General features: G+C 52.7%; 1 protein-coding gene across 7 annotated transcripts in view; it reads right to left on the bottom strand.

Annotated features, from left to right (window-relative positions):
• The window catches only part of LOC143428787 (protein Fe65 homolog), a 117,168-nt gene that overhangs the window by 55,364 nt on the left and 34,475 nt on the right, over positions 1-27,329 (bottom strand). Inside the window, exon 1 of one of the 7 annotated variants that reach the window (XM_076903917.1) lies at positions 18,923-19,472. The exons of the other annotated variants lie outside the window; for them this stretch is intronic. Coding sequence (XP_076760032.1) covers positions 18,923-18,944 — 22 coding nt within the window. The 5' untranslated portion in view covers positions 18,945-19,472. Of the gene's footprint in view, positions 1-18,922; positions 19,473-27,329 lie in introns of those variants that run through there. 7 annotated transcript variants of the gene reach the window in all.

Below are 27,329 nucleotides of genomic sequence, written 5' to 3'. Positions count from 1 at the left end.
GACGCGCGATTAAACGGATACGCGAACGCGTTTAGTCGACGATTTTGTATCTCGCCGGAAGGTAATAACCCGCGGCGGGGTTCTGCTGGGAAAAGTGCTGAGTTTAAAGCGCGGCGAGCGGGTGAAAACGCCGACGCGATCATCAGCGAGGTGGCGCGTCGTTGGCGTGCGTCGAACCGGTGAAAAATCGTTCCCGTTGAATCGAAGGTGGAAGAGGAACACAGGGAGGGTAAGAGCGCGTGTATTAAGGGCACAAAACGGCCGGTGGGAAAATACAGGAGAAAAATCGGCGCGGTTAACGCGTGAAGAGACGCGAGGGGTGAGTGAAAAAAGCCGGTCGGTAACTACCGCGGCGTACACACGCAACGGGAAAGAAGGGTGAAAAAGCACGACGCTGGTGGAGGTGGTACGTGGCGTTAACGTAACTACGAGGGTGGAATTACAAGGGGGTTAATCAGCGTGCATACAGGTCCAAGAGCGCGCGCGCACGTATACCGGTGCGGGCTTTCGCTTTCGAGTCCAGGGGTTGCGAACGCGGCCCGCTGGTCCACCGTGGACTTTATGCTCGTCGAAAATAGAGAGGACTCCGAAGTAGCGGCGAGAAGGGGGCGCGAGGGCGCGGTAAAGGGGTGCGGGTGGACCGTTGGAAGGTCGGAAGAAAGAGAGGCATAGATTTTACGAGGTGGACGCGCCACTTGTCTACGAGCTCGCGGCGTTCCTCGTAAATTTATCTTGAGATCTTTCTTTCTGCCGCCCCGACCCATGGTGGCCCCACCTGCCTGCAGCCGTCCTTCTTTTTCCCTCCCGTAATTTACTGCCACGACGGTAGTGGCAAGGGAGATACTTATGTTTCATATTTCCTTATAACGCGACGGTAACACGGTTCCCCGCGACGCAGTGGAATGGCCCCGCGTAATTAAAAATGTAATCGTAGCTGAAACGCGATGCGACGAGTTTATAGGGTGGCCAGGGAGAACCGCCGCGTCTCTGTCGAGTGATTAAAAACGAATTTGAAGGTTCGACATCGACGCGTCGTTCGGTGCAGTGCCAGGGCGCGGAATTGTCGAGGGGTGGACATTACGTCCGGGCAAATAACAATCAGTTAGGTTAATGTGCCGGTAATTAATTATCGAGAATTTTATACGATGGCCGGAAGGCCATAACTGGGCCCGGGCCGAACGGTTACATCGCGGCGTGGTATCGCCAGCGAAGCAATTAATTATTTCCGATAAGTACAGACGGCGCGTAGTAAGAGCGAACTGCGCCGCTGCCAGCCGGTAATTAATTAACTCGAATTAATGTAGTTCAACGTTCCCCGCGGTTCTCCCCGTGGTGATATTTCAATATTTCAACCGCGCGACACCCGTGGACCTCTTTTTCTGCTCGGTTAACCCCCGACACGGCCGTTCCACCGTCGAGCACGAGCACCGGAAAAGAAGCAAGACGACGGGGTAGGCGACGAGGAATTAAAGAGGAATAGTAAACAGTTTGAGAGCGGTGGACGAAAAGAATAGATCGAGAGGATAACGTTTAAGGAGCCTCGAGCGAGAGGCAAAAAGCAGACGGATAAACAGATAACAGGCGGGGCTGCGCGCAAGGCAAAGTATATAGCGAACGCGCGAAGAAGGGTTGGAGGGTTGAAACGTTTTCGAGCCGGATTCCTGGCTAATTCCGAGTAACCATCTTCGCTCCTCCCTGCTTGGATTACGAGGCATCAAGATTGAAAATAGTATAGTACACTGGAAGGAAAAGCTCTCCCCTTTTTGAATAACTAATGGCCAACTCTCGCCAGAGCCTCAGGTGCCTCGAGGAAAGAAACTTTCTACTGAATTTAACGTACAATTTACCCGCGTAAAAGGTACCCTCGATGAGCGTAATAAAATTGGCAATTTTGTTCGCGAGTTCAATTACATTGTTCGAATTCTAAACACCCCAGGCTAGACGCACGGCGTCGGTTATTTACGTCCCGACGTTGAGAAGTTCTGACGTGTGAAACGTGCCACCACCAGCGATGCGACACGAGCTTCCTATTCGCGTCCACACAGGCCGTTCCATTTTTTTCGCGTTCCCTCGCTCCGCAATGTAATACCAGCGAGCTGCACGCGGCTTTGTTCCGAGGCGTCGCCAGACGCGGACGACTTGGCGAATTTTCGCGAGCTACGGAGCCGCGGCGCGTTACCCTCGTTTTCCTTTTCACGAGTTCGTCGTCGTTAGCGTTGCATCTCAATACAAACGTATTTCGCGTTTTCCTTCCTTTCCTCCTCTCCCGTAGCCGCCTTTTCTCTCGACGTTTCTCGCTTTTAACTTCCCTTTCACTCGCGGTTTCCATCCCCGGGGTACACGCCGCCGGTGCCGAGTGCAATCTTTTTCATTGGAGTCAGTTTCGCGGACCTGTGCGCATTGTCGCCGCTTTTCGCGAAATATTTGCAATTTCGCGGAGAACCAGCGAGGCAGACAGAAAGAACCGGAAGAATCGACTGTGTAAACGTGAGATCCACGAATAATCAGGCGAACGATCGCTTTAAATATGGAGACGATGGAGACGCCAGACGTTCCGTAGCGTAAATCCATTTACGAAAATAGTTAAAAGACAGTTGACGGGGCGGATGGTTGGTCCCCTCAGGCGGAACAGTCATCGCGAGCTCGTGGATCCCGTAAGTTCCAGTTACAAGCTGGCTTTAACGACGCGCAGCGGAATATCGCTGGCCGCGCGATGGAAAAGCAACGGCCGACCAGGGAGGGTGAGGATAAAAGTATAAAAGCGTAAAGTGATACCGGGACGCTGGAGACGTTTACGAGAGCAGAATGCACCGTGGCTCGTGAAACACGCCCGGATGGGATTTAAAGGAACAGCCAGCATCGTTTCGACGGGAGAAGAGCGCGTCACGGAGACGAGACGCGGAAACGAAAGTTCGTGGCCAGCGAGGGGAGTGGGGAACGAGAGAAATTATCATTCAAAATAGATAGGTCCACCGCTAATTAATGCAACTCGAGATAAAGTGAGTTAAAGGGAAAAGGAAGAAATTAAATTTGCTGATTCGAGTCGAGCGAACCCTTCCTGACGGCGTGCCTTCGGATCCACGAAGAGGGGGCGCGGTTCAAGTTCAGCCGGATTATCATACCTTTAATTCGTAGCAATTTGGTCCCAGGCCTATTAGACGAAGAGGAAAGAAATAATTGCCAGGCTATCTTGGCCAGCGACGCGTATCTGTAGGCGAAGGGAGCCTCGGAGAAGATTAAAAAAAAAGGAGGGAGAGAGAGAAATGGCGGGAGTGGGAAAATAAAGAGGGGTGGAACGAGGGGAAGGACGAGTGGTCCTCAAGAAATTCGTGACTAATTAGGACAATGGCAGCAGCGCTCGGTGAGTAAGCAGGATTTTAATCGACGGGCCTTCCAATCATTAAAGAAAAGTGCTCTTTTATTTCGCCCACCCCCTCCTCGTGCTCGTTTGCTTTGGCCATCCTTCGATTGTCCAATCTTCGAATGGCTCGACCGTCGTCGCTTGACGCCGTTCCAATGGGTCGAACATCTCGAAACGTTCGACCAAGATAACGATTCCTGGGAGTATCGAACGAATACCTTTCACGTGTGACCGGGAGATCGATTAAAATCGGTAGGAAGCCTGTGCCACTGCGGGACACCGCGAAATGGCCTCGAAAGGGTTCCTACCGCGGCGCAGGCAAGGGAAATGGCCTGGCTAATGGAATTCGCGCGGTCAGATAAATTTGTTAAAGACACCGCCGAGTTAAATATCACGGCGGAGGGTGGATCACGTGCTGCCTCGTCCTAGCCGCTATCGTTTCGACGGCATGAATAATTCAATAAAACGATAACTGCGTCGCGTGTTAATTCACCGAGTCGAGTTTCTCCGCTAATAATTCACACAGTTTATGATATATCACTGACGTTTCGCGCCCGGCGATTATGCAGCGCTCGGTGTAATTTGCGCGTGAATATTTCGCGAGACTCGCTCCTGCCGTGGATGAAATCTGCTGGGACAATTTTCTTCCGCGCGCGCGGGGTGTGCGCGCCCTCGCCCCGAATCAACGCGTTCGTTCGAGGCCTCCGCGGTCTGATTACCGTCCGACCATTATTGATGTCGCTATTGAAACCCTCGCGTACAAACGCAGCCCTTCTGGGGACTAAATGAATAAGTTGTCAGGCTATGTAACCGGAGAGGGGGATGATTCGAGAAGATCGAGCGTACGGAAATAACGAAACGACACGGTTCCACGCGTCGAATTTCTGAAACGATAGCCAGGGATAATTGCACGTTCCGGCAGAGAGCATCATAGGCTGGTATCGTAGCGAGTTTTATCGTCAATATTTGTCACCGGCGCGGATACGAGAACCCTTGGCGCGTTACTTACTCCGCGTCGTCTTTACGGCCGTCTAAGCCAGTATCGTAATTACGGCGGGTTATAGAGGTGTATAAAGGGAGAAGTAGAGACGAAGTAACACTCTCGATCTCACCTATAAATGGCCTAAGGCCGATACGGCTCCTCGTATTTACACGCTCGTCCAATACCCGAGCGTGATCCTGCTCCGATGCCCCTCGAACGCGCGCGCGCGTGTATCGAAGGTCGTGCACACCGTACCGTGCGTCGCCCCACATACTCGAGCGTAATGCACTGTTAACCGTGGCAACACCGTGCAATGTTTACTGAAATATGGTAAACGCCGTTCAACCGGCTGTCCCCGTACTCCGTAATCCGTGCTACTGAAATCCGTGGAAATTAGGTATTCCCGTTGTTAATTAATTCCATTCCGCGATCGTCGAGTCTCCGTCGCGTTTCGAAACGGCGCACGCCCACGCGCGATCCGAATCCTAAAGCGAGTCGAACGTCGCGCGTCGAGAATTTTCATCGCACTCGAAAAAAGGGTAAAACGTCGAGCCATGAAACGGCCACTTTTCCAGTTAGACGATGGCTGCGCGTACAATTCCCCGCGAGTTTATCCGCGACTATTCACGGCGCAGGGGAAACGCGATCGCAGCCGAGTTTATTCAATTTTCCAGGCTCGTCGCGCCTCGAGCTTCCTGCGAAAGCGACCGATGTTACGTCTTAAACGACGTTGCTCGTGCTCCTCGCGACGGAATTATAATCCGACGAACGCCGGCGAGAAACGCTGGGAAAACGAGCGAGTCGCGTTCCTCGATCGTCGGGTAAGAATGCCGGGAAACATTTCTCCACCGTCCCATCCTCGACTCCGCGTGGCAGTTTCGCGCAATCGGATGCAGCATTCTTACGCGCGATAACGGAAACTCGAATATTTCCCAGGAATCTTTGCGCCGGCACGTCTCGTGCTTGTTTTTCGGGCGTAAGTGGCGGCGGAAGAGGAACGAGCAAGAACTTTCCTCTTCACCGTCGAGTGGTTGAACGAGCCGCGCGCGGTGGCGAGCGTACGAGAGAGGCGGATTGTTCCGCGGACGGAATAACCGGGATATTAAAGAAACAAGGCCGAGGGAAAAAGTGTTCCAACGTCGCTTGCCTCGAATGTCCTTTGACGAGAGGGAACGAAGCGAGTGTTCGCGACAAAGGAAACCCGCTTCCAGCACCCTGAGCCGGCCGTCGAAAAAGTGTTCTTTGAAGCGACGTCTTGAACGCGGTGCTTAATAAAGAGTTTACGGAAGGGGAAAGAGATCGTTTCCTCGAGGGGGGTGAAAAGAGTCGGACACGCCGCGAGTGTCCATGTAAATTCGTTGGTAGACCGGCTGGGCAAAGGGGTTGAAGTCGATTCGAAGTTTGGGTCGCGAGCGATTCGGGGTCAGCCGGATACCCTTTTCTGATATGAACTTTCCCAGCCACGGGGGAAAGTTTGTATTCTCGTTCGGGATGGAAGTTTCCCTGGTCGAAGGAGGCTGGTGTTTCGAGACGCGTATCCGATGGGAAGTTCGCGGACGTCGTTTCTTAACGACGCGGGATCGTTCCACGGAACGGCTGACAGTCGATCGAGATACGAGGCGGGAGGGAAAATGATAAGGTGGGACCGGTAAATTAGATCGGACGGATGGGGGATGAAATTGGTTCGAAAAGTGGTGGGGCGATGTGGGATTAAGTTGTTCGAAAAATAGGAGGGACTCTGAACGGGCGCGTTCGCTAATCCACTCGGTGGGATCTGTAGCCGAGTCGAGACGACGGATAAATTATGTAGCCGCGGGATAAGGGTGCTCCGATTTTTAAACTCGCAGGAACTCGGTGAACCGTGGTTCATCTCGAGGGCGGAAGAATCGTGGAAACTGAACAACTTCGCCCGGCTGCCGCCAACTTTCGCGTCATAACTCTGTTCGGGTTCATTGAATCTCACCTACGAATCTCTCAGACAAATAAATTCTGCACCTCTCGGATCCACATCTTTACGACCCTCTACTTAGCGACTGGATCTCTCCCTGGATATATTTAATTATCCATCTGGATCGTGAAACTTTTCTATTTGCCCCACGAACCTACAGTAGAACTGTACTCGCACGAGCGCGCGAGGAGACAAACTGCGGTTCATATTGCGAGAGCAGTTCATACAACGGGAATTGCCGCTACCCATAGTTTTTGCGCGCAGCAGGAATTCGGCTAATCCACTCAGCAGAATTTCGATCCGCTAAATGGAGTTCGGATAAATGAAGTTCTGCTGCGGAACGATCGTAAGAACACCAGGCGGTGTCTGCAAAAAGACCGCGCGTAGTCCGCGGTGGGACAAATTCCGCAGGATCGATCCTTCGAGCCAGAAGGAAGCAGGGCTTACCGGTTTCGCCAAGGCACCTACGGATTTTGCCTGGTGTTTTTTCGACGGTAACGAGATCAGCGTTCGTTTCCACGGCAGACACCTATACGGATAGGGCTTCAACTAGAGCACGCGGGTGTACCACCCTCCCGGCAGCATTCATCCCCCGTGCCAGCCCGCTACGCCCGTCCGCCCTGTTCGTGCTTCTTCTCCGGGATAATCTTGTTACCAGCGATACCTACCCTCTTAATCCGCAGGAGCTTGTCTACGAACGAGCACCTAATCGTTCACCGAACCAGCCTGGCTACCTCCAACGCAGGAATCCTCGAAACCTTCTCTACCGATACCAGCTTCGTTACCCGAGCGAAGGAATGCATTCCTTTCGAGTTCGCACAGGCTGGTCCTCGTTACTTTAATCCGGCTGGGGGTGGCGAATCAGCTTGTATAAAGCGCAAACGAAATCTCCATTTTTATACAAAGGATAATACGTTCTATATTCCTTTTTTCTCCTTTTTTCCCTTTTTACTTCGATTCTGCTGTTACGATGAAATTGTATTGCGAGGAGAGAACCGCTGAGACGGCAAGTGCGCGGGCCACGGATGCGATCGATCGTGGATTCGCGTTTAATTTATTCATAAAATAGCCGAACGGATATTTCGAGGATGATACGTTGATTTCTGGGTTATCGCCGGATCGATTGACGCGGTCGCTCGCTGGCTTGTTAACCTCGAGCACCGGAACGATTACCGATAAGAGCGTTAACAAAGTTTCGATCCATTGAAACCGGTCGCGCGGTGCTGGTGGAACGAAAAGAGAGACTGCTTTGGTGCGTCGGTCTCGGTCGGGGCAAACAAATGGGAGCAACCTGTTCGACGTTCCCACGAGGGTGGGTAACGAGAACGCTCGCTGCTATTATTATACAGTAGCTTAATCGTGAGTCTGGGATGCCGTCCATTAAGGGATCAACTTGACCGTGTCCCGTTTAGCTAACTGCAAAGCGAGAAACGGTTCTTCGACTCTGAAACCTGGTGCAAGTTTATCAGAAACGAGATCAGAAACGATTCTCTTCCATTTCTCCGCAACCAAAGAAGAAACGTCGCGGTCGAACACGTGTCGCTTCGAAAACGAACGTTTCCGGCAGATAACAACCACTCGCGTCCGTTCGAGCGGACACCTTTCTCGAGCGTAGTGCAATCTCATTTGACGAAGCAACGGCGCACGAGGTCCAGCGATCCCAGTCTACTCGAGGCTCGATCTCCGCGTTTTGATCTGCTGACAAGGTTCGCGGGAGCTAGCCGGGCTTTAATAGAGACTGCCACCCCTCGAGGCGACTCGGGCGATCCCAGATGAACCGGAGGAACGTTGGCCAGCGCGCGGCAATGGCCGTCCGCTACCCTCGTTTTCTTCCCCGGACCTAGCGCCGAACAAACAATGGCCTCGATTCCGGTTGTCTCGAATTAACGCTAAAACGCTCGGCGATATTTGGCCGAGACCCCGGGGAGCCCGCGGGCCAACCCGCGTTAACTAGGATCCGCTCCCGTGTGTCAGCTCCGGCGACAATGCCATGGTAATTACGGGATGACAATGGGACCGTCGTTGCTCCTCCAGTTTTTTAATCAAATTCACCGGGATAAATGGCTCGCAAGGAATACTCGTATCGTTTCTCTACGATTTCATTAACCGTGGAACGTCTACGTGGGGGGGTGAACGATGCTTTGGTCGATTCGCACGGTCAACTTTTGACGAGCCGAAGGTCCTCCACGGGGGTGTAAAAAATGAAGAGAGACTGGGGCTCGAGGAAGCTCCGGGCAAACAGTTTCCGTCGAGTGGAACGAACTTCGAGTTGACGAAGGTGCCTACTTCGTCTTATCTCCCGGCCCGCTAACTCCTCGGGATTTCGTGGACGCGCGTTTCGTCGAGTTGCCCTTCGTCAAGGGTTAATCAGATCACGGCGAAAAGAGGGGGTGAGAGAGAGAGAGAGAGAGAGAGAGAGAGAGAGAGAGAGAGAGAGAGAGAGAGAGAGTGGAGGGAGAGGTCGAAACACGGACAACCGCAGGATAATTCGTGCGAGAGGCTGATGCAGTTGCGAGAACTCGAGGAAACTGGCGCGAGCAGTCCGGGATAGGAGGAAGAGGGATCGTCGATAGAGAGATGGCAGAGAGATCGCGGCAAATCGCTCGTACGCGTATTACAGGCACGTTCACGCGTGGCTGTTTGCACGCGACAGGCGAAGAGCAAATACGTGTTTCCATTTGATGTGTTAAGCTTTTACCTCTTCGTGTGAGTTTGCCGGCCGCGCTCTTTCTCTTTCTCTCTTTCTCTCTCTCCGTCTCTCTGTCTCTACGAATCTCTCCTGCCTCGGCTGTACGTGGCGTACGCGCATTTCACGTGTGCAAGCACGCTCCACGCGCGTGACGAACTCTGTTATACAGCGGAACGAAAGAGACGATATACTGGCGCGGCGACGAGCAGCCCAGGCCGATGATCCCTCCGCGCCGCTAGAAAAGTGGGGCGGTAATTTCATTTGCATGGGGTTGTGCCAACTGCGCGAGGCTGAACAACCGACGGGAACCGCGGGGGAGGGACAGAGACAATGGAGAACGGATAGAGGGACGCCGGGAACAGCCGGGAGAACGCGTCGGCCGGAGTCGCGAGACGAGAAAGAGGCCGAGCGAACAACAGCGAGCGAACCGAGGGCGAAAAATAGGGGCGCGGAACGAGACGGGAGCGGAAAAGAAAGGAGACCGTTGCCTCGGCGAAGAATCCTATCGGAATGTCATTCCCGTCACGAGGGCGTTTTCCGTTCCACCACCTCCGCGGACTTTATTGCATATTCAGCCGAGGCCCCCGACGTCACGCGTCCGATCCGCGGGGGTAGCACGCGGGGACGTGGGATAATAAACGTGGAAAAAGCTGGATCCACCTGAGATATATCCGCCCTGGTCGCGGTCTCCGTCTCTTTGAAGATGTAAACCACAGTCTTATTACAGATAACGAAGTCCTATTACAGATATCGTCTACGCAGCGCGGCTTCAAACGTTGTACCTCAAGCGGCAAGAAAATTTGAATTTCCTTTTTCGAGCACGAATTTCCTTTTATCCCGGGCCCGTTCCATTCCGCGTGCTCATCAGAACGCGAGTCAGACGTGCTGGATCGTGGGGTGTTCGGCTCGACGTATCGTTATTCCCGGCTATCATTTCGCCGCGCGCGAACCGCGCCACGTACGCGAGCATAAATTTCGGGACCCTGTCTCTCTCCCCGCCGGTGGAAAAAGCTCGAGCGACTTCCAACCGTTAAGGAGAGACGCGGACGGGGCCAGGGCGGACCTATTAATATTCTGCGGTCGCCTTCTAACCCTCGAAAGGTACATTTCGAGTCCCGACACACTCGCGCGAGCCGCTCCTCCATTTCCACCCTCTAATCCACCGAATTCTCCTACTAATACGTGTACACGTGTACGTAAACATGTATAATGTATGATCCGCGGAGATAGGTTTGTCCCGTTGATACGCTCCCACGGATGTCTTTCCGCAGCCCTCGAGATCGCACCCTCTCGGTCCACCCTCTGGTCCACGAGTGGACCGCGCAATCGTTCCTACGCTTGCATTCTTCGCATAATCCCGACGTCGACGGAACCGCCGCGAGGGTGCGGTCTAGCATTTTCATTACACAGTTTGCATAACGTCGCTGCTGTTCCTCCCAAAAAACACGCATTCTATTCGCGATAGGCCACGCGGCTAATGGACCAGGTCTCCACCTTCCGCCCTCGCAGTTTCGTCGGTCCACGGAACCATTTTTCATTCTTCGCTCCTACCCCTGGCGGCGTCTTCGCGTTCTCTTATCCTCTTAAGTGTTATAAATCAACCTTTAACGTCGGTTCAGTCGATCGTATAAATCGTGCCGCGCGTGTCGTTGCGCAATATTCGAGAGAGGTATCGTGTATCAGAGACGCGGTCGTAGGTATGCACGTACCAGGGCCGAGCATACAGTCGACGGTTTACGAGAGAAAAGGGAGGAACTGTTTCCCTTTCTCTGTATTTTATCCGGCAACTTGGCCGGTCCTTTCTAGGCTAAACACGCTTTGTCCCCGGGGTTTAATCCCTGCGTCACTTTCTGCTCCAATTTCTTCGAGAATCTTTGTCATTCGAGGACCTCGGAGCGTTTCAATTTCCCACGGTTCAGCGTGCCGCGCGTACAGCTTTACATACCGCCGCGGACTCCCGAGGAATCCGGGTTTTTGTCTTAACAATTGAAACGACGGCGCCGCGGCGTCGCGATCCCCGTGCAATGTTTCCGTGGAAACGTGTCACAATGAAGTTTGCTCCGTTTCAGGAATAATGGCCGCGGCGCGCTATAAACTCACCGCGTCCGCGTTTAAGCGCGTCTCAGCGTAATTAAAAATGGCGTTCGAAGTCACATCGGCGCGTCCTCGCGACGTCGTTCGACACGTTTAGGGGTTCGCAACCCCTCCGTCTTACGCTCGTTCCGCTGTATTTCTCGGCGACTCCGCTGGCTGGACCGGCAGGGAACGCGTGGCGGAATTTTAAATAGACACGCGACATTAATTCCCCGAACGTTACGCGAATTATAATTATTTGTCCCGCGGCTGTGCCGCTTAACAACTCGCTCGCGTTGTTCCGCATTCTAACGAGAGCGAAATGGGGAAAAAACAACGCCGGTCCCGCACGGGCATGTTTTTTCCGCCCCACTCCACTTTCGTTGCTCTCATCCGCGGTTGGTGTTTTTTTTTTTCTCTTCTCTTCTTTCTCATTTTTTTTCGCCGTTTCAACCGGTCCTCTCTCGTTCTCTCGTGCGCCAAGGCTTCAAGATATGGGTGCTAGAGTAGAAAGAAGTTGAAGCCGGATGCAGACTCTCTTTCGTCTCTTCATCCACCCTGCCTCTCTGTCCACAAAAGTTAATAGGTAGGAAACTCGACGTAAGCCTCGTAATAAAGTGGCGAAACGTACGGTCCTTTCTTCCGCGACGCAAGACGGAAACTATTTTTGTACCCCGGTGCACAGCCCGTCGGGCTTTCCCTCATTTCTTTGTCCGGGATTTTTCTCCAACCGCCGCCACCCACCGCGCCCAACCGGACGCCACCTTTTCCTCTCTCCGTGGCTCGTCCAGCGTTAACTTTACGACGATCGTAATGTTGCAGAAGCCGGTTAATAGGATTACAGCCTCCGGCGTTCGTAATTGTCCGTAGCCGGCGACGATATCGAGCGGGGTAACCGGCGGGACTTAATAGATAGAAAATACCAGGTGTAAGTCGCCTAATAAAGGAACTCCTCCCTCGCACCCCTCCCCCTGTAGCTGCCGTCCGAATCCCCCGGCGCGTTTGCGACGCAGGAAAAAGGAGACACCGTTTCGAGTTGCCCTCGCAAAATCTGCCACGGCGACCACGCCTGGTTGGAAGCGCGCCGGATATATATTTTGTGCACCAGGTGCTGCCGCAACGACGGTTAAAACAATTTGCCATAAATTTTCCCCGGCCAGAAGGCAAACCGTCGGAGAAGGCAGGTCAGAGAGTGGAAACGGACCCAAGGATTCCTTCGTAGGAAGATCCCATCTTCCACCGCCTCCCGCCCGTTCCGTTTTACGTTCGTCCGCGTCTCCCGTTTCTCTCGTAACGTTGACGTTTTCTTTATTAACGGAGCGGATCTCGTATTTCTCGACGGACTCTCGATCCGGTTTTCGCGTTACCTGGGCAACGAGAGTCTGAGCGCGAGGGCCGCGAAAAAAATAATTTCCAGAGGGGGACGGGGTTCCGGTTTAGTGGATCTCTCGAGGGGCGTGCTTCCGAACGAGCGAGACAACGTCGACGAATCTCGCCGATGGCCTAGGGCGCTGAAAAACTGCGGCAACGTACGAAAGCAGTCGAGATAGCCGGTTCTGAAGGGACGAGAAGGATTCATAAAACAAGGGAAGCAGCGAGGGCGACATATTGCCGCGCGTGGCATGTATTATGCATGAACAGGCCAGTTCCACGGCCTCCTGCTACTCTTCGCCAACGTCGTCGTCGTAGCGGACGCCTTTCCTTTCGTCTCTCTCTCTCTCTTTAGTCGAGTCTATTAATTCGAAAATATCCCAACCCCCGCCGGTCGATGACTTTAATACCAAACGAGTTAACGTGGCTGGATCTCCTTTCACGCGGAGGATCTCACCTGCAATTTCTTTCGCCGTCGGAATTCGCTGGGAAACGGCGAATGAAACGGCGACAAATTGTGCCGTCACTCGTTACCCCGGCGGAGGCTCTTTCATTTAGCCAATTTGCCTCGTTAATTGAAGAAGTTCGCGTCCGGAAATCAACCGGCGAACGGACGTAAACGTTGTTTTCACCGGGCGAATCCCCGTTAATTCGCAAGATCGTCGTCGGTCCCCATCCCGACCGCGTATCCTCGTCACATTCTAAATAACCGTCGAGTAAGTCGTCGAGATACTCGACTCGTCTGCGAGCGACCTCGAGCGCTCGTGCGTTTCTCTTCTTCTTTTTTCTTTCCTCCTTTTCTCCTTTTTTTTCTCCCCCTCCCACCACGTCTATCTTTCTACTTGCTCGTCCTCTTGGCGCAGTCCGAATTTCCGCCGCTCGCGACGAGAGTTTCAACGGTCGACGATTCCCCGCCGGCAACGGCCGAATTATGCCACTTTTACGTCTCGAATATCACAGCGACACGGCTCTGGGATTTTTTTCGAGAGCTCGCCGGATTTATCTGTTCGCGGTGTCGGGTTCAAGAGAAACGGGAATGAGAGAGTGTTTCTCGCGAGTGGAATGAGTCGAACGAGAGCTACTCCTTTCGGCTGGAGATCGTTAAGACGAAAACAACCTTATCATCCGCGACTGAAGGATATTCTCGTCGTTCTAGTAACGAAGCGACGACGATAGCCAAGATGGTTCGTAGGCTTTGTTCGTTGGGCGACGCGAACGAAGGTAGGGGCAGGGTAGGTGCAGGGTCGCGTAACCCTCACCTTGGCTCGGCCACGTAGAATCACAGGGGACCAAGATAAGCGGACGTATCGGATAAAGACGTCCCTTTCATCCGAGCAGAGTTACATAGGTGGCTCGGCGACGAGCTGGCTGTGGTAATTATCCTGGAGGGTACGCGCGGTTCCACCCCCGTGGCCTGTGTGCTTTATCGCGCCGTGAAAAGCGGGATATAATTCGCGAGCGCAAACACGGGCCGCCGTACGTGGATATCATATTGAATAAGTAGCCCCTCGCGTTTCGAGACTCTCGACCACCCGTATCAAGGGCAGAAAGGAAATCGTAAAAGCGTAACGCGAGCAAACGACGCGACCTTTCCCCCGCGAGAACTACGCTTAAATACAATCGTTTCCGCGCTCTTTACGTCGCATAAACGTCACGAGTTCTCGCCCCTTTGAAAAAGAAATCTTCCCTGGACGAGGCAAAGACCAGGCTAACCAGTTAGCTATGGGGCGGGCCGTGGCTACAGCGCCGTGAAATATTCTGACACAACCGCCCTAAATTAGTCAGGCAATTATACGTAATAAAGTCGCGCGGCCCCGTTGCGGAAGAGAAGCGAGTTTCGATTATTACATCGTCGAGTTTCGACGTTGCACGTCTCGAAGGCGATATAAGACGCCTCGAAGAAGAGCTGTCGCGTCGCATCGGCCGTTTGCGTAACCGCAGTGACGCACGTGCAAGCATAGAAGGGGTGAAGGGCAAGGGACCGACACGCGGAGCCGGGGTAAACTAAAGTTGATGCGAAACCGATAATGTCGTCGGTGGCTCGAACGGCTGCGTGTTCGACTGCGTGGCGCATCGGGAGGCAGCCACCGTGACCTCTCCGCCCTCGGTGACACCACCCCTGCAGCTGGCCTTCCGTTCGCCACCCTTCTGCGGCCGTAGCCAGTTATGCGTGCCACGGTATTAGATTTTTGTTTGCACCGCGGGCGGATATTGCGAATGGAAAATGCCGTTCAGCGGGCCATCCTCTCGCGTATATATCACGATACGACTCCGTCGTTTCAACCCCCGCCCCCGCCCTGGTCCGCGTCTCTGATCTTCCTCCATCGTCGTCTTTCTCCACCGTCGATCGTGAAACCACGCGTCCATTTCGAATAACGTTTCGTGTTTATGAGATTTTACGAGCGACATTCGGTGCGTGCTGCGGAGGCGCGCACACACTCGCATACACACACACACACACACAAAAGGAACGAGCCACCGAGAGGAAGCTAGATTTAATCGATCGTTAATGTAATATACGTCGAGGGGTGTAGGAGTTTTATGAAAGCCGAGTGGATGAAATACGGATTTTATTTCGCGGAACAAAATGGCGAAAGTGTATTAATGCGAAACGAGCGAGGGCGGAAGACGGGCGGCTCATCGCGAATGCGCCTCGAGGATCTCGTTTGTTCTGCGTTACGTGTGATGCAACTGGCATGCATCCGCGGGGGCGCGCAGAACACGGGGTCGTTCGATCATGTGTGACGTTTGTTCGCATTCGGCCCACGTAACCCCCCCTCGGTATTTTAGATGAATTCGGAACGAACTGATCCAGCCAACGTATTCGAACGTCATCAGCGGAAATATCGTTCCCCCTTTTAAGCGTATCGAGCGTCGTACTCGCGAAGAACGCGTCTAACCTAATTACCTAATTACACGGGGATTAAACGAGTAATTTTCCATTAAACGAGTCAGCCGCACGGCTCGTCGATTCTTATCGCGTAGAAGGGGGCGAAGGGGCAAACGAAATCGCTGCTGCTCATCGCGAATGCATCCCGGGGATTCCGCTCGCCTGCCATTACACGGAATGCGAGTTGCATGCGTTCGTGCGACGCGCGGCACAAGCCTCTGCGAGGCGTTACAACGTGTCTGATGCATGCACGCGCGTGTTCGCTGTATGCAACGCTCGTATTTCAACGGAGGTATCGTGGCCGTGACGTTGCCTCGATGCCCGTAGTTACGTCGGCCGATTTGCAGAGAGTGGAACGGGGAAATGTACAGCTCGAAGCCCGAAGGTCGTGTCCGAAGAGGGATTCTCGACCCGTGGAAGGTAAAGGTCGCAACGGCGACAATGGTCGCCGTGGTCGGAGCATCTGGCGCGAGGAGACAGAGAAATTTTCTACTTTCCGTTGTTCGAGGCAACTGGATGCTACCTCGAGACATCAGGGAATCGCGATCGCAAGCTTCCAATTTTTGAAAAATTCAGACGAGTGATTACGAGTGAGAAAGGTTGAAGGTATTTAAGCGCGGAAGGTAAGGTTGAACGCGCGAACGAGGTGCGCTCGATTCAACGCTCGCCCATCGAGGCTGAGGAGCGAACGGACGCGAACGCTTTTAACGAGAATTTTCTCGGCTCCCACGGCAGGCTGGAAACTAATTACCCGGTGCTTGTCGTTATATCGCGGCTATCCTCCCGACGATAAACGTTCCAGACGTCTAAACTTTCGCAAATATTATTAATACCGTTACCCTTTAGGCAGCCTCGCGGAGGATAGAACGGGTTGCAGAGGAACGCGCGCTGTCTAGGTTGATAGGCATAGTTGATGGCGGAGTATGTCAGACCGCCTCTCGTGTCCTCGTTATTATAGCCCTGTACGTAGCCTGAAAGGGCCCCAGAACCGCGAGGCTGGAACGACGATGTCACGGCGGATGGAGAGAATGGAAGAGGATAAGGCTAGCCGGAGCAGAGAGTACCCGTCCTAACTTTCAAGTAATTAAGTGCGTCGAAACTTGGTTAAGACTCGTAATTGTGTTTTATAAGGAGCCACCGGGATAGCTAACCGAGGCACGGCCGCTCGTTCGTCGAGCTTTTTAACAAAAGGGAACCATCGAAAATACGTGACTCGACGGTTAGATGAAATTTAGCACGGCGGCGGGGCGTCTTACCCTCCTCGTTCGAGCTTTAAACGACCGTTCTTTAAAACCGTTCAACTCTGCCCGTTTAACAGTCCCCGTAACGAGAACGTCGATATTCATAGCGATATTTCGATACCGGTACCGTTCAGACGGGGGAAAGATGGGTGACCTTGTTCGCCGTATCTGGGTTACGTACGCGAAACTTCTTTATCCTATAGAGTGCATTATTTCGTAATCCATATTCTTGGCCGAGGAACGAAGGAGATAATCCACGAGTCACGTTACACGGGCTGCGTTCCGAATGAAACTTAATTTGTCATGCATGTAAGCGCCAGCGAAGCTTCTCCGCGTCGGAGTGTCTCTTCCTCGGGTGTCCTGCTTCTTTGTCGCGCCCCGTTCGCCACCTCCCCGGCTATTTTCCATCCGTTTAGCAATCCTTTCGCGAACGCGGGACGCGTTGCTGCCTGTCTAATTGCGTCTGCGATATTTCCCGCGGAGGAAATGGCTTTCTAAATACCCGACCTTCGATGTAGACAGGCCGGTTGGTCGATATCTGCTGCGAAGGCAAATTTACTTACGCCAATTTCCGGTCAGGGAACAGCTCGCGCTGCGAATCGCCAGGCGAACGGAAATGATACACGAATTGGGGATACGTCGACGATAATTAGCCTGTGAGGCAGTGTCCATCGATCGACGGGCACGGGGCCGCCTAATGCAATTTTCCGGGTAAATCAATCCATCGTTACGCGTCGAAAATTGCGAAAGAACGGCGTCGAATTTTCGATTCGTTGACGATCAACGATATTTGCTCGTTACCGGTTTCGCTCGTGAACGAGAGATCATTTCTGGCAACTGCGATTGGTTAACGGCGTCGATACCGTTGAAAAATTCCCCTCGTACAGCGTGTAAAAATACCCGCCGTCTACGTTGGCAACGGGTCGCGGAGAATTCGCGACGTCGAAGGGCAAGCGGAAGCGACGAACGAATAGGAGGGCGAGGGATCGATCCGTTATCGATGCAACAATTAGCTAATGCACCGTGTTCGCGGATGCGACGCAATGGGCGCTTTGACGCGCGAGTTTTACGAGCTGACGGGACCGAGCGCGAGGGAGATACGTTCGCCCAGACGTCCGCGGGCCAACCCCGTCGATAATCGTGGCCCGTAAACTTCCGTTTAACGCTCGCCACGCCGTCTCCGTCACGGATCTTTCCCCGTTGTCTCGCGACACGGGCCGGAGCACGGTGTGACGGCTGGGGTACCAGCCGAGGATCGATAACCATGAAAAAGAGACGAGCGCGCGGCAGGCTGGATCGCGTGTCGGACAGGTTCAACAACGGCTCGTAAATTCTTAGTAAAAGTCAGTCGTTAATCGATCGCGAACGGAGGAAGCCTCTCGAGTATTTTTAACGCTGGCTGCCTTTGAAATCCAACGAGCCGCGGCGAGCCAGAGGTGGAATCTCTCGTGATCGCCGCCATACCGTGTATATTTTACGCCGGCAGAACGAGGTGATGCTCGCGTGGACGCGTCGAGAGGTCGTCCCCGCGGTTATGCATTTTTAATGGGGGCTACTTTCACAGCGGGGCCATGGCAACTGGCCGCGATATGGATCGGCCGAGTCGTGATTTCGGGGCTCTGCCCATTCGTCAGAGCGTATCTGGACGGGGTTGTTGGTACCGTCGCGTTTCGTCCCGAACTCGCGTGATCGAACGCGTGCAACGAGTAATAGGACGTGCCACGGGGCCTCCCTCGGTCACGCGACGGAACGCGTCCGGTTTTTCGTGAACCGTTTCTCGCCGTAGTAACGTGGCGTGTGCCTGGTCAGGGTCGGCGCACACGCAGGGACCGAGGTACGTGTCAAAGACCTCGTTGATCGCGCTCGACGAAAGCCTCTCGACGAAAAAAAAAAAAAAAAAAAAAGAACAACGCGCGAATGCGTACAAACGGAACCTGTTAGTCCGATGGAGCGGCAGTGATTGGACGTAATTATCGGGACGATAAATCTTGGGAAATCGTGCCCCGTTGGTGTGCACGATCGCACACGGGAATGTACGCGGTTGGTTCGTTCGAGGGTTGTCGAGGATGCGTTCGGATGGATTACACTTAAATGCGAACACGTCAAGGGATACGGATATTGTTCTTTTTCTAACGAGCGGTAGCTGATCGATAATGGGTTTTGTTCGGTGGTAATCGGCGACAGACGAAGGGGACGAAGGAACGAGAAGCATATTCGATGACTTTTAAAAAACGGCACCCTGCCGTTGCGCGAACCGTGTACTCGGTAGGTAGGCGAACGTGTCCGAAACGGGTGGTCGGAAGAGAGAGAAAAAGTCATGGAACATGCTCGAGAGGAGGACGATAGGGGGACGCAGTTACAACTTACGATTCACTCCGTGGATGACCATCGTGGTCGTGTATTTACACAACTATACAATTGTCCAGCTCGATAGCTCCACTGGTTCCCGAAGCGAAACTCGTGCACGAAGGACTCGGTGTTTTCCACCCCTGTCACGAGGTTAGCTCATTTTTCCTCCTCGCGAAGTGACGGACTCTCGGCGTTTGGGGGGGTAGTTAACGATCGCGCGTGTCCCGGATGCGAGGCAAAATAAAAAAAGAAAACTGGCGTGAAACGTTTCTAACACATCTTCGCGTGTTATCGTGGAACGCGATTGGGACGCGATAACACGGACGCGAGAGAAACAAAACGCGGCTCGAGGTACTTCTCGGCACTGTTACCGGGAATGCGCGCGGCTACTTCGATTCCGTCCGACGCGTCTCATTCGCGTTCGTAGAATCACCGCGGTACGTGTGTCTCGGTTCGTCCTGTATCGACTCGCAGAAATCGGTAAAGTAGGTGTCGACGAAAATTACGACGATTTTTAAGGTCAGTAGCGGACAAATGGCACCCAGAGACGTTGGGGCGTCGCGGTCGTCGCAGTGACTGGCGAGACTCGCGGCTACCCCCTCCAGCTTCAACCCCCTACCAACAATTCTGTTTCACCCTCTGGCATCCCCACGCTTCTCCCACCAGGGGACGCCAACCGCTATCTATATACATCCATATTCTCTTCTCGCTCTTTTTCTCACGCTGAATATCATCCCCCTGCTTCCTCTCCCTTTCCCTCATCTCCCACTATTTCTTCCCAACTTCCTCCGTTTTCTTCTTTCTTCTTCGCCCTATACTTTACCGCCATACGTTCAATCTTTTCCTTTCCGACGTTCCTTCGCGACAACTGTCGTTCTTCTTTCGTTCCTCTTTTTTCCCTCTTCTCTCCACCTGGCTCCGACTACCCTGCCTCGAACCACCGTCTCTCTTCCTCACCCTCTGTTCGTACCACGATCTCGCTCCCGCTACCACCCTCTCCCTTAGTCACTCGACAGCCCCCCAGACACTGGCCAAGCGAGTGGTCACGTGACCGTTAGCTCGGCCAATCATGTGCCGGGTGACGTCATTCAACAGGGGTTCGTTCTCATAGTTTGAGAACGAACGGCGGGCGTGAAGGTGCATTTGCGGAACTTCGAGGGACGTTCGTGGTAGGGATAGACGGTCGTGTGGTCTGTTCGATCTTGGAACGATGCGTGACGCAATGGCAGGACTGTCGATCCTCGAGATCCTGCGGGAAGGATTAAAGTACCGGCGTACCGCGTCCTCGAACAAAAGAGCCTTTTACGCTTTGATGTTTCCGCAATGTCCCCTTCCTCGCGGCCCCTCGATATTAGAGCATTCGAGAACCATTATACACCTACGAGGACGAGAAGAAAGAAGAAAAAAAAGGAGAAGGAAAGCCGCGACGGCTAAAACGAGGAAGGAAGAAGAGTTCGAACGTCTTCGAATGCTCGGCTGGCGCCGTTCCTCGAACGAAACGTCTTCATCGACCGGGTGAACTGTTCGATTCAACCCTTTAAAAGAGATCGTGGGACGTGACACAGTGGCGACGCCTCTATAAATTACGACGCGATGCAACAACGCATGCCAAGCCCCATTTTTCCTCGGCGGCCCTCGGAAATGGGTTAACGCCGAAAACTTCCCTGTTTGTATTCCATGCCCGGGGCTGGTTTTTCCAACGTGTCGGCTACGAGGACCGCGTTGTTCCAGACGAAATGAAATTCCACGAGGGCACAAAGAACGGCGGCCGAGGAGGGCGGGGGAGAAAAAGTGACGCCGGAAGGGAAGGAAGCCGGTGGTAAATCAACGGTGTAGGTGTTTTCCTCCGAAAAATTTCCACGGAATATCGCCTTAACTGCGCCGCGACCCACGATTCAGCCGTCACTGCGATCGGTACCGCTGCCAGATGTGAATTTACTGGGAAACTTTTACGCGTCCGAAAAAAAGTCCCCCGTAAATCTTGCTCGCGTCGTAAAAATTTTCCATTCCCCGCCCTTTTTATTTGCGTTCCCCCCCTCCCCGGACCGACTTTCACCGTGGTACGTGCCCGTAACTCATCCCACGCGCCACCATCCCCCTCGCGAAATAATGCGAGTTAATCCGCCCCGTAAACAGTCGGCGAATAAAACGAGCTACGTGGCCGCGAACAGTCGATGCGACGACCGCTTCCGTTGGATAATTGTTTGCTCGCGCGCCACGAAAACTATCGATTTTCTCGAATTCACCGTGGCACCGGTTCGAACCGGAACAACCACGGTCGGACTACGGAACGAGCTGTCCTTCCGGCAAGTAGCACTGGGCCAAAGGGACGGGAAAAAAGGAACGAGCGATTGGTTGTATCGATGTCTATCTCTCTTCTCCACCGTCGCGCTTTTCCACCCCCTCTAGTTCCAATCTCTCGCTCGCTCTCGCTCTCTCACGCATACGCGCGATCCTTTCGCCTACTCTCACCCCGGGAAATGTCATCCAACGATCGATGACTCTATTAACAGGGGATATCGCGTGAATAGAGATCATCGGGATTATTTTAAGGGCATTGGACGCGATAGCCATCGCAAAAACTGTATAATCTGACAATATATTGACGTTCGCTGGATACACTTCGATTTATGGGCCGAGATAGAAACGTTTTGGGAATTTAACGACTCTGGGACCGGGCTGGCCGAAACGCGGACGACCAGTCTTCGAAACGGGAAACGCGGTGCATTTTGCAGAACGTCGTTACACGCCAGCCCGACACTATGGTCAACTTGACGTTCATAAGCAGAACGTAATTATTGGTTATTAACCGCGCACTACCGTGCGCTACGCACCGCGTAATTTTCGCATTAATGAAATTGATTCATCGAACTCATAAACCAAATTAAACCCCCGCATGGCGACGACGACGTGCCCGCGTAATCAACGTTTGCGGGCAGGAGGAATGGTCGCGGTTCGCGTAAACGAGACAGTCGTTCGTCTCCATTCTTTTCTCAGTTTTTCCTTTTTTTTTTCTTTTTGTCTTTGACATTTCATTTGCGAGTATCACTCGGTCAATGGGTGGCTTTCTTCGGGGGAAGAAAGGGACCGTTAACCAGGCCAGCGGCGTGGCGCTGACGTTGCACGATGGACTTCCTTTGACTCTCGGATAAGCTAAAAGCGGCCAGGCTGGAAAGAGGAGTAATTAAAAGCGCGTACCACCACTTAATAATCGTGCGCCGCAATTTAATTCCTAGCCCATTCTACTGCCACTGTTCGCGCCACCCTTTCGTCGCGCGTATTCCGCCGCTGGAAACGTATCGCATCGGTTTTTCGTCCGATCGAATCTGATCTCCATAATATCGCAGGAAATAATGAGAAACGAGGAAGGCTGGCGGAGGGAAACTCGTGGATTACGAGATTAATTCCCTTCCTTTTTTCTTTCTTTTTCGAGGACAGATTAATTTCCATTCCACCGTTGCGAATAATCCGAGGATGCTATCGAGGAAATTTTTCAGCCGCTAAAACCATCGCTACGTGAACATTCGCGTAGGAGAACATTCCGTAAATGCATAAAACAAATCCGTGATCTACTCGCGAGCAATCTCGACGACCCCGAATCGGTTCGAGTTGCGGAAGACACGTTAGTTCGACAACCGATACTCCTTCTGTTCCGTTGCATTAAGGATCACCGATGCGGAATGCCTTTCCACGGGCCAGAGATTCCACTCGCTGTTCTATACTTTTTCTCTCGTTCCTTCTCTCTTCTTTTTTCTTTTTTTTCTCTTTTCACCCCGCTCCGTATTGATGTCGTTGCCGCCACGCGATACGGATTCCGCGCGAACGTTCGCGATTTTTCAACGAGAGCTTCTCGCGCGCACGACCGCTGGCCGGTTATAAATTTACGTCCCCGGCGGAGTGGTCGCCGGCACGGCGATAAAAAGAGGAACGTAATCGCGCTTCATCGGTAATAAAGCTGACGTTTGTCTGCAACAGTGAACCCGTTAACGCGGATAACGAAACCTTCTCTTTTGACGGATTTCGAGTGGCAACTGATATTTACACCGCTTTATTGTACGCGGTGTTGCACGTTTCACTGATTGTCAAATATCAATCAGAGGGGTTAACCAAAAAAAAAAAAAACAAAGAGTAGTATTCCTAACACCTTACTACTTAAAAAACGACTGAGGAAATTGTTAATTAGGCGCTGTTCTTTGACCAACGGAGAATAAACGGGGTAATAAAATAAAACATGGTCGGGACAGGTTCCACCTCGTATCTCGTTCCTTCAGTAAGATTAATCTGACTGCACCCTGCGAAACGCGCGTTAGCCAAGCGCTAAAGCGACCGAGGTGCAAGCTGCAAGTAAATCAGAGTTTGCCGCACACGTCTCGCTTCGTCTGCCGCGTTGTTTGTCCCGTAGCGACCAAAACAGCTACCTGATGGCCCGCACAAATCACTTTGGGAACGGTATCGCCGGTATTCGACGAGCATTCGTCTGTCTGCAGGCGACGGGACCGTGGAAAAACTCGGCTGGTTCACCCGTCACCGATGTAATAACCGACAAGTTCGTTTCTCGAGCGGTTGGCAAACAAATTGCGCGAGTTATCGAATTAGAACACAGCGAACCTGTGTCTGAACCGTGGCGTGGACTCTTTGAAATCCGAGACGTTTGTCGATTTTCAAAGGGGCTGAGAGCGAATCCTGGAGGGAAGCGCGAGTAAAAGTGACAAGTGAAGCGCGATCGTCGACCACGTTAATTCGCGTGGCGCAAAAAGAGCGATACCCCCCGTCTCTTTTCCCTCGCAGCGCGAAGGAGTCGTCTCCGTAGACTTATTCCGGAATTAAACGATCGCGTCGTCTCGTTCGGAGGCAGGTAGCCTCGGATTTTCCTTCAGCCGGAGGGGTGGAAAAGAAAAAAAAAAGAAGAGAAGAGGGAAAAATGAAGAAATCACAGCGCGGCGGCCATCATATTTTTACGACACGCGCGACGCGTTGTCGACGCGGCTGAGCCTTGCATACACCCACACAGAGAGGTTTTATCGTCGTCCTTTTCATCGCTCGCGCAACCCCCCCGGTCGCATGTAGGTTACGCGGATTAATACTCTCGAGAGGAAGTGCAGCACGACGACGATGGGGTCGTGCGGCGCGTCGACGGTTAGGAAAAGACGACTAAAAAGGACAAAAAAACATGGGGAAAGAATGCGCGCGAACTGGCGAACCGAGAGGAGAGGGGAAAAAATTGGAATGAAAACTCAAAGGAGAAAAGAAGCGTCGTCGATTCGATTGGATTTATTCCCGCCCGCAAGGATTCCGAGGAATGGTGACACAGGGAAATCGCGAACGGCAAAAGAGGGGGGAGGGGTAGGAAGAAGCGAGAAAGAGACGGCGAGAAGAGAGCGGTGAAAAGAAAGATGGAGAAACGAAGAGGGTGAAAAAAAGAGGGAAGGGTGCCTCGAGGGTTTGCATATTTTTTTTTTTTCATCCATTTAACGATCATCCACCGGTCGTAGTTCCCTGCTGGCAACGAGAACCGGGCGACGGGGGCGAGGATGTGGCACTTTTTAGCGATGAAAAAAAGTATGTCGCATTAATTAAAAGCGACGCCGACGGTGAACGCAATTACGGGGCTGCGCGACGCGGTGGGTTCATTCGGGGCCTACCGTTTTCACCGAGCAACCTGTTTTTCGCTTATTTTTGTTCCCCTTTTCCGTTTCCTTGCCCACACATCTCTTTCCTATTTCTCGGTTCACGTATCGCGACTTCGGCGAAATCGTGACACGCTTCTTTGGGAATTACTCCGGGCGGAGGGTGGCGGCGTAATTAATGCCGCGACTTAAACGGGTCGTGAAATTCCTACCAGCGTTCAAACTCGAAACGGTAATAAACTTCTATTCCTTCATTCATTTCCGTTGATAAATTAAGGGAGGAGGATCGATCGGTATCGATCTGAATTTCGTTCGTTTCCTTTTTCTTAACGTTCGTCCAGGAAACGTCGAGCGATCACGTAAGGATCTGCGGTCGACTCGCGTGTACAGGTTGCCACGGACGCTATTCCGCTGAAACGAAGAAGACGAAAACAGACGCGAAGAGCGAAGAACGAGAGCAGGTTGGTCACCACCCCTAACTGTGAGGGACGTGCTGCCGTGCCCTCTGGCAATTTCCGTCTTCGAATTGAAATGTTATTACGTTGGCGACACGTTCCGGTTACCCAGCCACTCGCCCCTGTCCACCTGACGTTAACCCTTTTCCGTCTTCTAATATTTCCCGCTGTTCCGTCGTAAACGCGACTTCAACAAGACAATGCTCGACGAAATGGAGGAACGGAAGACGAACGAAACCAAGGAAGGCAAACAACGAAGAAGTTCTCGTGGATCCGATTCTGTTCGCGTTGGACCAGAAGGAAGAATTCAGAATGTTAATGCGGGACATCGCACTTTTCGCAAATCGACTTAAATCCGTTCGACCGATCGAATCGTCTCGTCATCGTCGAGGAGTCTCCCTCTGTTCTATCTGCGCGCGAGGGGTGGTCGTCTGTTACGTCTATTACGCGGTCGCATATATCCGGCAGAAAGAGCTCCTCGGGACTCCATTTCGTGTTCTTGGAAAGCGGCGGACCGATACGGAGGAATGCGGCCTGGATATTTCCGTCCGCATCGGTATTCTCGGCCTTCGATGGCGGCCGATAAAACGTTCTCGTGATCCGGGGTGGAGGGAGATTTGTGCGGACGTCGAACGGGGAGGTAACCAGAATGCAAGACTGCCGCTAGGAAATCGCTGATTCGAATGTCTTCGGCGTAGAACCGGCGTGGACTAGGTGAACGGCGGTTTTAGCGGCACGTCGGGACCTCTGGCGACCGCGAAAACGAGCGGAGCAACGTGAAAATGTACAGAGCGGAGTAAGACGCCCCGTGGTTGGGCCGGGAATACAGTTCCGAGCATCGTTATCGAGAGTTAAAGCAGAGCTGTCGGTGAAAGTGGTCTTGCGCTCTTACTTATTTTTCGAGGGCCGTTTAATTCTCGCGCTGTACCATCGATACACTTTATTTCGCGATCGTCGTCATTTTTCACCGCAACATTCCCGCGACTTTCTCTCTCTCTTGTGGTTCTAAACCGTTTCATTTAGGTATAACGCGATCGTAAATTGCGATACATTCATTCCACCCTCGCTGCGTCTCGTTAATCATCCCCCTCGCCTTTGTTCTTTATTCTTTTGTCACGGTAAATGTTCGCGGCTGTACCGAAACCAATCTGCACACAAGGACTGCATTGTGTTACGCCGCGAGCCTTTTTTATCCGATGCGTCAAGAAGAAAGTGCTGAAGAGAGATATTAGGGTAGGGTGGAGGTGAAAGGAAAGGGACGAGATTCGCCGAGCGAAGGCAGAGTGTCTCGAAAACAGGGACATTCCGGTGGTTTAATGTCGGCGGTGCCGTCCATTCGCCGCGGGGAGAGGACAGAGACGAGGGGTGGTATTTCTCGCTTCCCTTCCTTTCCTCCTTCGTTCTCATCGTTCGAGGGACCAGAGGGGATCAGAGGCGGGACAAAGAAGCCGGGAAATAAAGAAGAAAACCATTTTGGACACCGAAACTTCTTGACGGCGGAGGAGAGGCGAGATAAAAGTGGTGGATGGCCAAGTCTACTTCGCGGTAATGAAGAAAAAGAGGAACGGAACGAGGTGAACTGAAGAAAGTTAGATAAAAGAAGAAGAAGAGGAGGAAGGAAGACTGACCAAAGCTCGTGACTTTTATTGCACCCGACCGTGTTAATCCCGACCACCCATAAATTCATCCGGCGAGAATTGCTTCTTAACCGGCGCCATCCCCTCGAGATCCGACAACCTGTCGAAGTCTTAACTAACGTACGTGATCTCCACGATTTTTCCACGCGAAAATTCCGCTCCGTGGCTGGAGGATCGTAGAGTATCGTTGCTTTCACGAGCGTGGACGACTGTCTCGCTATCCGAGGTTGCGCTTTCGTGGAAATAAATTTGCGAGAGGCCGCAGGGTGAAATTACCAGCGGATCGAGAGCGTAAATACCTATCGGGTCCGTGAGCGACAAATATTTAATTACGAAGAGGGATAGCCGGTTCGCAGCGTGGCGCAAATGACTAGGATAAGACTGGTGCGGATGAAAGAAAGAGAGTACGAAAAAAAAAAAGGCCAGAGGGAAACGGAGGCTTTCAATCTTCCATTCCTTCCATTATCCACGGCCAGCCATTTCGATTCTCCGAGGCTCCGCTCAACCGTCCCGGGACTAACAGCTAGTACACCGGCCGAATTACATCGGAGGTAATTTCTTTCGGGGGCATTAATTAGCTTCTGTTTTCCGGCGCCATCAATTTGCGACTCGCGCCGCAATTCGAGTTCCACGGGAGCCACACGGAATTCACGAGTTACGCGGTTTACCCCCGCGATCGATATCTGTCGGGATTTTAAAGATATTT

Source organism: Xylocopa sonorina, chromosome 11 (assembly GCF_050948175.1).
Source record: "Xylocopa sonorina isolate GNS202 chromosome 11, iyXylSono1_principal, whole genome shotgun sequence".
In the NCBI taxonomy this organism is placed as follows: Eukaryota; Metazoa; Arthropoda; class Insecta; order Hymenoptera; family Apidae; genus Xylocopa; species Xylocopa sonorina.
The sequence above is the reverse complement of the archived record's forward strand: the minus strand, read 5'-3'. Positions and strand labels throughout refer to the sequence as shown.